Source organism: Nannospalax galili, unplaced genomic scaffold (assembly GCF_000622305.1).
Source record: "Nannospalax galili isolate Female #2095 unplaced genomic scaffold, S.galili_v1.0 scaffold752, whole genome shotgun sequence".
NCBI classification, from domain to species: Eukaryota; Metazoa; Chordata; class Mammalia; order Rodentia; family Spalacidae; genus Nannospalax; species Nannospalax galili.
The window spans coordinates 678,218-690,563 of NW_008333404.1; the positions used below are offsets into that span (position 1 = coordinate 678,218).

General features: G+C 44.0%; 1 protein-coding gene across 3 annotated transcripts in view; it reads right to left on the bottom strand.

Moving 5' to 3' along the window:
- Window positions 1–1,145: 1,145 nt before the first annotated feature.
- Snx27 (sorting nexin 27) overlaps window positions 1,146–12,346 on the bottom strand; it is an 84,258-nt gene continuing 73,057 nt past the window's right edge. Inside the window, exons 9-12 of one of the 3 annotated variants that reach the window (XM_029561165.1) lie at window positions 7,273–7,422; window positions 6,637–6,765; window positions 6,127–6,186; window positions 1,146–2,136 (exon numbers count right to left, since the gene is read on the bottom strand). In XM_029561165.1, the coding sequence (XP_029417025.1) occupies window positions 2,131–2,136; window positions 6,127–6,186; window positions 6,637–6,765; window positions 7,273–7,422 (345 nt within the window). In that variant the 3' untranslated portion in view covers window positions 1,146–2,130. Of the gene's footprint in view, window positions 2,137–3,572; window positions 6,023–6,126; window positions 6,187–6,636; window positions 6,766–7,272; window positions 7,423–12,346 lie in introns of those variants that run through there. The other 2 variants (XM_008828212.3, XM_008828213.3) reach the window with 2 other exon arrangements.

A 12,346-nucleotide genomic window follows, 5' to 3' on the forward strand; every position in this document is an offset into this window, starting at 1 on the left:
GTGGCCCTGAACCTGCTATGTAGCTGAGGCTGGTCTTGAACTCCTGACCCTCCTGCCTCTGCCTCCCCAGTCTTGGGATCACAGGCATGTACCACCATACCTGGGCCTTTTATTCTCGTCCTATAGTCCTGAAACCTCCCACTGCTGTCTTGATCGTTTATGTATCTCACTCCCCTGTGAGGTTGTACACATGTATCTGTTGCAGTTTCTGACACAATGCCCCATACATATGCTATTTTATGTGTATTAATTCTGACACCTGTAATTCTAATTCTATAATTCTACTTTCCACTTTTCTATGGATCCTTTCCTTATTAAAGAGAAAAAAACATTGTAAATGTCTAGTGGTCACTGACAGAATTTTATCTGATTCCAAATACTCAGTGCTGATGGCTAGTGGGACTATGAATGATGTCTCTCCCAAAATGCCAAACGAAATGTCAAGGTAGGTGGTCCTTGCTATTACAATCAACTGGGAACAGAAGCATGTGGTCAGTGTTATAAAAACACTAAGAAATGAAGATTTATAAAACAACAACGTCTGACCCTCTACAAATACTGAGCTTTTCAGAGCAAATTCTGCCCAGAGACTCAAAGACAGAGGGCAGGTTCTTGTGAGCAGGGCAGGTCTGGCAGCCAAGCTTCCTGAGTAAGAGCAAGGCCAGCACAATCACCCTTACTCTCAGGCAGATGGTCAGAGGAGGGAACAAAGCCACCCACAGTCCCTGGTCTGTCTGGGCACTCACTTGGTGGGGGGGGGGGCGGTGATATAAAAAGTTTCTTACTTAAATGAAGAGGTGTACACATGCTGGGGATCAGGTCGGGGATAATGTCCCAAAGACACTGCCAGGTTTTATCTGTGCTTGGCTGGTAAAGGAGTCCTATAAACAGTCACAAGATTTTGTGTAGGAGGGCTCGATAAACTCTCAAGAGATGAAGAGAAGATGGAATTTTCAAGGGAGTTACTGGGAAAAGAACTCCTTATACCCGCTCCTTCATCTCCTGCCCCCCTAGTTACTTGGGAAGATTGGTTAGATGTTTCTTCTTTTCAGACTGGTCATTCTAACTGAAATCTCAAAGGTCCCTTTTTAATTCCTCCCACACAACCCAAAGGATTTGCAGTCTAGGAAACCAAAGAATTGTTTCATCAATAAATCAATTTATTTAAAAGAATATGTTACAATTAATTACACTAAGTGACATTACCAAACAATTTTAGAGTGGTTAGCTCTAGAACAAGGAATGAAAGAAACACTGTTAGCCATTATATGTCTGTATTTTCTCTTCACATTTCTTAAATCACAAATAAAAAATACAAGATACTGCAGTGAAAATACAATTAAGAGTTTTGCTCAAATAAATTAAAAGTATGCATGACCTGGGAAAAAACTGAAGCCCAGCTCACTGACTTAAAAGGGGGCATGATGTCAAACTGGTGTCCACATTTAGCAGTTGGCCAAGTACTCACACCTCATTACCCCCTCTTCAGTGTGGTTCCTCCTCAGATTCCTAAATTCACCATATACCCTCAGTTACTGCTGAGGGACTACTGTTGTCCCGGTACGAAAGAAGTCTGGCATGGTACTCAGGATTCAGATTAAGAGGAAGACAGTGGGTGGAACTGGAAGATGGAGGGCTACGGAAGCACCCCTATGTTCTCCCTCCCTCCACCTCTGAGTGTTCTGCCACATTGTCCCTCCTCCAAAAGGAGCTAAAGTGACCCAAGAAGCTGGTGAAGGAGCATCAGTGTACTGAGACCACTGCCGAGTTCATCCCAGCACACAGCACGATGGAGAGGGCAGAGACATGTACTCTAGCCCTGGAGACTTCAGGTCGATTCACATGCAGGTTCCTTTAGAAAACTGCCTTCTAGGAGCTTGGTCCTTAAGCTGACAAAGTCTGAGATGAGAGAGATGTCACCTCTTATCAGTGCCCTATTTTGCTGCTCCAAGCATTAGGTTCGGAGCTATAAAAGAGGATAACCCAAAACTACTGGCCCAGGTACCTACAGGATGAAACTAAATGGGCCAGGCAGAAGGATGCCGAAATAGTGATCCGATTCTTTCCTGAGAGCGCTGTCCAGGCTTCGGAGCTGCCCTGAGCAGCCACACATCTGTAGCTGTGCTGAGCTTAGGCCTAGGGCAATGGAAGGGCAGAACAAAGGAGACTAGGATAAAAATACAAAAAGCAGCACGCTCAAAGCACAGCCAAGGGAAACTTCCTACGGGGGCAGGTTTCTCAGGGCCTAAATATTTTCCCATTCCATAAAAAGTTCTGAGTTTTTACCTCAAAGAATACAAACTCCACATGGAGGAAACAACAATGGAGACCAAAGATCCTGCTGGGGTGAAGCTGGAGAGGGGGAACCCCTTTCCTAGAGACAAACTACAAAAGAAGACTGGGTAGATGCCTCCCTGGGCAGAAGTCAGGACTAAGAAACGTAGTAGGGAGTAGAGAAAAGGAAGTGCTGGGGGCGGGGAGGGTGATGAGAGATACATCTAACACTGCTTCATGCAAAGAAGGCCCTGAGCCTGGGTGCCTCTGGGCCCCAGTGACTTCTGCCTCCATGTCTAGAGGCCTGCGCTGAGCCTTGGGGGGGGGGGGGTCTCCCTCTTCCCAGCCCCTTGCCACAACTGGGTGCTCTAATGAAGCACCCTCAAGTAGAGGCTGTTCCTACACAGATGCTGGGAACTGACCAACCACCTATGGGGCTCGTTCTTTAGGGCCTCCAAACCCGTGTCTCTTCTCTGGAGGTCACATTTGGGCTGTGACAGGCTCTAATTTGTTCGTGCCTCTCCCACTAGGAAGGAATGGGCACTCTGCTGCTATTTTTACAGTTTGAACGAGCTGGCACCGAAAGCATCTTGTAGCGAGAAATGAACATATCTCCTTTTAGAGTCCTTTGATTCACTATTAAATTCATTTAAGCCAAAAGGAGATGATCCTGGATTTAAAGCCTTGATTCAAATCAGAGATTACTTTCTGCAACTCAGTATTCTTATGTTTTGGACCTTGTGATTCCGTGGGTTTGAAGGGGGGAAGGAAAAGACTGTCCAATAAGGCGCATACCTCCCTGGGACAAGTGGCTACCGGAATAACAGAGGCAAAAAAGTGGTCTCACAATGATCTGAAAAACCAAGGTACAAAAGAGAAACTTTAAACCAGCCCCAGCATTGCTCAGGGTAGCTGACTACATCCAATTCTGACTGCCTGCCGGCGACACAAAGCCAAGGGTGCCAGCCTACAGAGCTTTCTATTTGGAAGGTAAAGTGCAGAGGGAGTTTCAAAGATGTTTTAATTCCATCTAAATCTTAGTGTTCCTTCCATATGCAAGAGTTCTAGAACTCAAGGTCTGAGAATGTTACCCTAGTGCCAGCCCTGGCCTGGCCCTGGGATGTGGCTCTTGGGTCTTAGAACAGATGAGAAAGTCTTAATTTTTTTTTTTTTTTTTTTTTTTCCTTTTTGAGACGGTCTCCCTGTAGCTAGTTGGCCTGGATTCACTATGCCTGGCCTTGAATTCAGAGATCTGCCTGCCTATCTCCAAAGTACTGGGACTAACCACGCCCTTTGAGTTTTTTTTGCAACAGGGTTTCACATCTTGGCTGGCCTGGAGCTCAATATGTAGACCTGGGTGGCCCATAATTCACAGAGATCCACCTGCCTCTACCTCCCAAGTTCTGGGGTTAAGGTGTGCACCATGACACTTGGCTCCTTTTTTGAGACAGGGTTTCATGGAGCCCAGGCTGGCCTTGAACTTGCTATGCAGTCAAGAATGGACTTGAACTTCTGGTCCTCTGCCTTCACTTCCCAAGTGCTAGGATTATAGGTGTGCTCTACTGTATCCACTTTTATGTGGTAAAGGCATGGAACACAGGGCTTTATGCATGTTAGGTAAGCACTCTCCCAACTGAGCCACATTCCCACCCTACCCCACATTCCCTTCAGTCTCCTTTGAAGTAAGGGTGAAGATCTGACCAAAATTAACCATATCCCCACTCTTTCCTGGGCCCTCAGCTGGCATGAATGGGGCTATGGTTTGGTTGACACTGACCAAGACCCATTCTAAGTGTTCTTTAGGCCCTTCCCAACACAGCTGTTTAAGGAAGTCACAGAGAATGTAAATTGCAGGTGGTTACTGGTCAGGAATGGAGGCAGTAAAACCTTTATAGATACGTCATTGCTGCCTTTCTTTTTCCTGCATATGCCCAAGCTTTGTGCCTGAGATAACAAGCTTTAGTCCTAGTCCCTAATACTGTCCCTGCCACGGAAGAGCAAGGAAATGGAGTTACCATCACAAGGTGTTAAGTTCCTATGCTATCAGCCTCCCAAGCCCACCCTCAACTGTTTCGGGCTAGTTGAAAGGAAGCATACAAAGGACCGTAAGGAAAAGGAGAGGAGAGGCAGAATGGATGAGAAGTCTTGAGTAGGAGATATGGACCAGGAAGATGTTTTGGAATCAGGAGACTATGGTGAGTCTCTAGACTCCTTGTAGACCTGCAGTTTCACTGCTCTGGAGAAACAGCCTCTTTCTCCTCAAAATACTCTTGGACAATAAAGACACCACACGCCTTGCTCCTCAGACTCTGGCAAACCATGAGCCAGAAACTGCACTCAATGCAAAAAAGGGGGGAAAAACCCAAGCAGGTTGTAAACTTTTAGAGTCCTTTATGAGGAGAGGTATTTTCCCTGTAATTTTTTTTTTTTCCTTTTTAAAGTTTGTTTCAAAATAAAGAGAGGAAGAGAGAGATCATGAATTCTAGTGAAAGGTGTGTAAAAACACAAGCTAAAAAAGGTACTGCCATCAATATGAAATTTAAAAAGAAATATATATGTATATACGTGCAGCTAATTTGTGTATATATAATTTTTTACATACATACATATATGTTTGAACAGTGCAAATGGATGGAGTTCATAGTTCCAGTTTTAAAAATAAGTACAAGGAGAGTCTGTTGATATGAGGCCCAGTCAAAAGGACAAAGCTACCTTTGACAAGTTGGCTGGGCTTATTTCTGTCTTATCTTAGTGGACTTCCAGTACTAACCAACTTACTGCTCTCTACCAGCTCAGTTCCAGAGATGAAATTCAGAGGGAGTTATCAATAATATTTAGCTTAGGGATTTTGAACATACTTTTTTTCCTTTTTCTTTTCTTTTCTTTTCTGTTAATGGTTACTCTGTCTGACATGAGAGATGAAAGGATAAGAGGATAAGGGCAAGGAGAAGGGAAAGGGATGAGGAAAGGCTAGGTGGCCACATCCCTCTGCTGTGACCTCGCCATCTGGAAAATGTTCTGAAAGGAAAAAAAGGAGAGGAGTTACTGAGGAGCTGCGTCCTCTCCCACCTGGAGACAACCCTCAGACAGAGCTGGAGCAGCATGCTTGGCTGACCAGTCTGACACAACTTCCCATCTAGAACCTCCTCGAACTTGGAGGACCTTGAATATTTATCCCCTGGCTCAGTCTTCCTATTTTTACCAAAGATCTAAGGAGGCTGATTCACCTAAAAGTACAGATAAAAGAAAGCTAGGAGAAATCCTACATGATTCCCAGAGCCCAGTGTTCTTCCTACTATAATAAGATATAAATTTTCATGTTACTAACTTTACCTCTTGAGTCTCTGATTTTCTTTGAGAATAAATAGCTAAGTTTTAGATAGAGTCTTCTAAATTCTGCTCCAGCACTGACACCTACAACAGCAATAGCAAAAAATTTCCCCCATATATGCATTCTTGGTTCTCAAAGAAAGACTCTATTGTGACTTATCCAGTCAGATGGCTAAAACTCAGGACAGATGCCATCCTGGTTCAGAAACAACACGGAGGGTTATCTGATCAAAAAAAGAAACACAGGCAGAAGAGGGTCCATGAAGTCATGAGAGATGGGAGAGCCTGTAGCCAATGTCCACCCTCTAGACAAGGGGAGAAGCAGGGCTTTTGTGCACAGCTCATTCACCATCCAGAGGCCAGCCTCGCTGGGACAATGTCCTGGCTCACATGGATAATCAGTCTCTAACTAATATTCCTAGAAAGACAGAAATGGAGGTGAGGGTCCCAGGTATTTGGCCATGGACCTATAAATTCTAAACAAACAAACAAGAAGTTAATTCAAGAATTCTTTAGAATTACCTCTTTTCTCCACTTGAGCTCGCAGAACACCCTCTCAAAGCATTCGTGCATGTAATTGAACTGCAAAGAAAAGTAGCAACACTCACTGACTTCCCAAGACCACAAAGTCATGCCTTTGAACCTCTGCTCTATCATCCCATCTTTCAAACCCACCCAGCCTAGAGCAAACCCTGACAAGTACCACAGACCTGGCAATCCATTGTTCTCTAGCTCCTTCTAGTGGTAGCTGTGACTCATACAGGATATGAATTTGCCAGTCCCTAGTGGGACAACATGTCCAACTAGTCCTTGTTTTTATGGTCATTAGCTAAGGAACAAAAGCATGTGGCCAGGGGCTATAAAGACACTATGGAGAAATAATGGAGAGAAAGAGCTCTCTTGAGATGAGAACCTGTTTGAATCCTATAAGCCCAGGTTGGTGCTATTTTTTTCTTAAGTTCCCACTAGAATTTATTTCAAACGTTTCAAAGCCCAGTCTCCTTTCCTCATGCTTCCCTGTCCACCACTCACGTATGGTGTGAAGATTTTAACCCATCGAGGCTTCTTCTCTCCTCGTGCATATTCAAAACAGAAGGCCATTCCTTCTTCATCTGTGTCCCATCGCTGCATCTCATCCCATTCAAATGCTATTACCTGGTTCTAGACAATCAAGAACATCAGAGTAAGGTCTATAGTTTACGTCTGAGTACTGGAGAGCTAAGGTAAAGGGATTCTGAGCTAGGGAGCAAAATAAAAATGGAGAAATATGCAATGTTTCTGGGAAAAGACTATGACAAAAGAATGTTAGGGCCGGGGAGATGACTCAGAGGCCAAAAGCTTGCTGTACAAGCCTGATGATCTGAGTTCAATACCTGGAGGGTGGAAAGTGGGACCTCCACAAAGTTGTCCTCTGATCTTAAAACATCTTGGTGTGTGCATACCCACACACAAACACATACTCATCACACACACAAAGTAATTAAAAAAAAAATACTTTGGTGGAAGGAGCCTGTGAAGTAAGGATGAATGTGGATCTGTGGATTATTTACCCCAAATCAGAACAGTTCTGATTTCATTTGCCCCACAAAGAGGACCTAAACAGCAAGTATCAAAGTTATCCAAGTGCCCATTGACAGCTCCTGGCACAGGCCCAGGCTAAACTTTTACCTCCAGCTGTCCCTCTTCAGTGCAGGCATGAAGTTTAAAGTGCGTGATGCTGATGGCTGTGATAACGTGCCCCTTCCTCCTGGAGTCACAGGCACAGTGGGGGAAGATGATTTCATTGTAGCCCTCACAAGTCCTTAGCATGTTGAGGTACTATCAAAAACACCAAACCAAAACAGAAAAATAAAAAGGAAAACAGTGTTACAAAGAGACTGGGACACAGTGAAGGGCTGCTGGGCTGGACAGAGCACTCTCACCCAGCCAGCCGAAGACCTAAGCTAGGTCAGGCCTTGGCGGCCATCCTTGACCCCCATTCCCAGTTTCTACCTTCCAACTGCTAACACTCATTTCTCCACTTACAGATAATACAGAAATGAAACAGCAGCAGGAGTACTGTAATCAAGACAGTAGGACTAGAAAGAACTCACAATGCCATTCAGTGTCTCCTCTACTTTCACTGTACTGAAGGGATGGAAAGCTAATCTGCCCTTCTAATAGTTTCTCCCCATCTCTTTTCTAATCAAAAATTACAATGATCTCTGCTGAGTGTGAGGACACTCAGAGGCAGGGGCAGGTAGATCTCCGTGGCTGATTTACATAGCCAATTCCAGGCCAGCCAGTGCTACATAGATTCTGCCTTAAAAACAAAAAACCAAAGAACCCACAATAACAACAAAAAAACAAAACCCCAAAAGTTACAATGACCTCAATAATGAAGATTAAGCTACTTCACATCTCATACCCATAAAATGTTAAAACTGAAAGAAACTTGAAAAACTAGACATTTTATAGAACTGAGAGTGAGGAAAGACTACCTAGAGATGACAGGTCAGAAATGGCACAGCCAGAACCAGAATCTCAGGCCTTTCATCACTATCTACTACTTCCGAAGGGACCCCATTTCCCCTGGGTCTCCAGTGCATATGTGATGGTTAGTTTAATTGTCAACTTGACACAATCTAGAATCAACTGAGAAAGGAGTCTTGATAAGGAACTGTTTAGATTGGGTGGACCTGTGCACATGCCTGTGGGGGATTGTATGAATAAATTGATGCGGGAAGACCCAGCCTAAATGTAAGCAGCACCATTCCTTGGGTTTGGGTCCTGGACTACATAAAAGAAGAAGAGGTGAGTTGAGTGTGGGCATGTACGTATGAATTCATCTCTCTGCTCTTGAGCATGGATGTGACGTGACCAGATGCTTCAAGCTCCTGCCGCCTTGGCTTCCCTGTAACAATGGACATAACTGGGAACTAAACTTCTTGCTTTCTTGGGGTATTTTCTCACAGCTACAGAAAATGAAACTAAGATAACATGCCTCATTATAAAGCATCTGGACCTAAAGCAAATGACATATACGACCCTTACAAGATGGCTCTGAACAGTGAAGCTCCCTCAGCTTTGTCCCCGCTCCTCTACAGTTAAAGCTGGTCTCTTTTTAATTCAACTCACTATTCTGAGTTGAGAGGGAAAGAAAAGAGGCATGGAAGGACAGAGAGCAGAAGAGACACAGGTAAAGGAGGATAAAAAAGGAAATGAAGATTGATGATCTCTGACCTGGTATCCTTTCAGGGGTTGCCTGGGAAACAAGCATATGAGCTTGAGCCTCCACACCCCCACATGAATATCACACAAGGCCAGGCCATGTGCAGAGTGCTAGAGAGAAGAAATGACACAGGCACAAAAAGGACACAAGGCCTGCTATGGTTCTGCTATGGGTGAGTGACACTTAAACACTGTTACTACCATTAGGGGCTTAGAGGCCCAGGGGAACCACACCCTTCCTACTTTATATTTCTACTTTGGTTAAATAATAACTTTGAAGATGAAAAATTACTAAAGGGGAACAAGAACAAAGAGGTGGGGCAAATTCAGAAGTGCCATACACTCCAATAGGATCGTTTTTTCCCCTCTCATTTCCCCTTCCATCACCCTACTCCACTTCCGCCTTTTTAATTGTCCTTCCTGTACCAGTGACAGACATGGGCACAACTTAATCCTGCAATGGCACCGTGAGAGGCAGAACAAGACCTGCTACTTTGTTAAGTATGACAAGCGGCAGGTGGTATGGAATGGGCAAGAACTCCTCTGGGGCATAAGTGGTCTCCAGTACTGGATCCAAGCCATCCTTCTAATACAGTCGTCAGAAACACTGGCACCATTAGTGCATTCTGCTCAATGGAACTTAAAATCTGTGTAACGCAGGGGTGTCCTAGAACCTTAAGATTAGTTCTGCTCGTTCTTTGACAAAAAAGCCTGGCATAAAGACATTGAGAACTGGGGATCTCTTCTCTGGGACATACTTCTCCTGTCATATTCCTAACAGGGAGTTTTATTTACTATATCGATGTGTGTTGCGTGTATGTGTGCGGGGGTATCTTTGAGGTAGGGTTTTGCTATAGCCCAGAAAGCCAGGCTAGAACTGGCTACGTATACCAGACTAGCCTCAAACTTGTGAGCCTTCTGTCTCTGCCTCGGGTACTAGAATTACATAATATGACCACCACCAGAACCACCCCACTGCATAGATTTTTAAAAGCACGCAAAGTGCTGAGAAAAGATGTGGACCTCCGCACATCTAGAACTCCCTCTCTTTGTGACTTCAGGAAAGTTATTCTTCTGCAGCCCTCCCTGTGCCACCTGGAAATAGGCCACCTGGAAATAAAGGACACTGCTGCCACCCTCTCTCCCTTGATGCGAGAATAAACATGCACTGGAGCTCAAATCCCATGTCTAAACCCTAGTTCAACCCTGACTAGCCACTTGATACTGGAGGTTGTGGTTTGACTATGAAATGCCCCGGACAGGCTAGTGTTTGAACACTTGGCCTCTAGCTGATGACACTGTTTTGGAAGGTTGTGGAACCTTTAGGAAGTGGAGCAAAGAAAGTAGGTCAATAGGGAGAGGAGACATTTATGGCCTGGCCCCACTTCTTGTTCACTGTCTGTTTCTTGACTGTGAATGGACAAACTGTGACCAACTGTCTCCTGCTATCATGCCTTCCCCCACCATGGACTGTATCCCCTCAAACTATAAGCCAAAGCAAACCCTTCTTCCCTTAAACTGCTTCTTGTCAGGTATTTGGTCATGGTAACAAGAAGAATAACTAATACACTAGGTAAGGATTCCATCTAGACTTTTCTATTTTTTTTTTTTTAAATGAGGGTAACACCTATACATAATAGGCCTAGAACAGTAACAGCAGAGTACATTTTCTCTTCCTGCCCTCTTATTCAAGACGCTATCCTTAAACACAAGGCCTTCAAGAACTCTTTATTGGCCTATGTTCTAAAAATAACCTGAGTGGAAACTAAGGGTACCTATCCTTAATGAGAGACCAGAGGAGGCCTTATTGGTTGACAGGCTTTTAGAGACTCTCAGGTTGGTAATATTTGTCAGTTTTAAGTAGAACAGTCCCTACATTGCTGAGTTTGTACTAAGCCTAGAGAAAAGAAACATTTAAAATTTTACATACATAAGCTGGGTGTGGTGGCACACGCCTATAGTCCCAGAGGCAGACGCAGGCAGATGTCTGTGAGTTCAAGGCCAGCCTGGTCTATATAAGGAGTTCCAGGCCAGCCCCCACTACAGGGAGAACCTGTCACCAATACACCAAATCCATCCCCCTGCAAAAAAAAAAAACAAAAACAAACCCAAAATACATGCAAAATTTGGAAGAGGGTGAATTTTTGCTTTCAAGAATATTTGCAACATTTAAAAAACACAAGGGTGCCAAAGGGGAAGGGGATAAAGATGGTTCTCTGCATGAAATACACAAAAATTCAATAAAAATGTAAAAATAAAAAATAAAAACACAAAACTATAAAATGTGGCATGGTGGCATATGTCTGTCATACCAGCACTTGGGAGACAAAGGCAGTAAGGTCAGGAGTTCAAGACCAGTTTTGGTCAGTACGTAAGACCTTGTCTATAAAACAATCACACAAAATTACTCTGTCCATTCTCCATTTTGAGTAGCTAAATATGATCTTGAATCATTTTTCTTGAATTACATACCACTTAAATAAGTGGCCCATTTAGACAGAAGAAAAAAAAGTATAGCAAAGGACATTTTATAAATGTTCAATGTTTAGCAAGACAGACTTGGTACCTAACAGAGCAGAACACTTTAGGTGAACAGGTTAGGGGACTGTTCTGAAGACTGTGTTCTCGCAATCAATCTGCCAAGTGCTAAACCAGGACTAAAATGGAAACTAGGGCTTGAGAAAAGCCTTGGGAGTCAAGTCTCTTCAAGCCCTGGACAGTGATTCTGAGGTGCCCCAAGTTTTACAACTACCACTATGCTTTTTAAAATCACAGAAGCCCCACTGGACGTCATGGTGCACACCTTTAATTCCAGCACTTGGGAGACAGAGACAGACGGGTCTCTGTGCAATCAAGGCCAGCCTGGTCTACATGGTTGGTTCCAGGCTAGCTGGGGCTACAGGAGACCCTGTTTCCAAAAGCCAAAACAAAACAGAAATATCCAGGTCTTATCTCTAGAGACTTTGGCTTAGTAAATGTGGGATTATGTCCAGAATCTACATTTCAAGGGGTTTTCTAAGTAATTTTCATGGAAGTAGGCTGGAACACTTCAAGGAACACTGACTTTCGTATCTACTGCCTTGTGCAGGGTTGTTGAGAAACAAGGATGGGTGGCAACATAGGGAAAGCACGTATCTACTGGTTGTGTGAGAGTAAAGATAAAAGAGACAGGAGGAGGGGAAGGAAGGGGTGGGGAGGGAGACAGAGAAAGGAAACAAGACTCTCTCACGTCAAATTCTCAATCATCTACACAAGATTCAATCTAACTTTGTTAAATAATTACAAAACAGCTAGGCATGGTGGCGCATGCCCTTGGTCCCAGCACTTGGGAGGCAGAAGCAGGAGGATCTCTGTGCGTTCAAGGCCAGCCTGGTCTATACATCAAGTTCCAGGCCAGCTGGGACTACAGGGAAACCTGTCTCAAAAAAAGACGCCCCCCCCAAATAAAAATAAATAAATAAATTTTAAAAATTATAAAACATTAGCCTGCACTACTATCCTCAGGCCTCTTGGGGTAAGTCTATAGCACAGC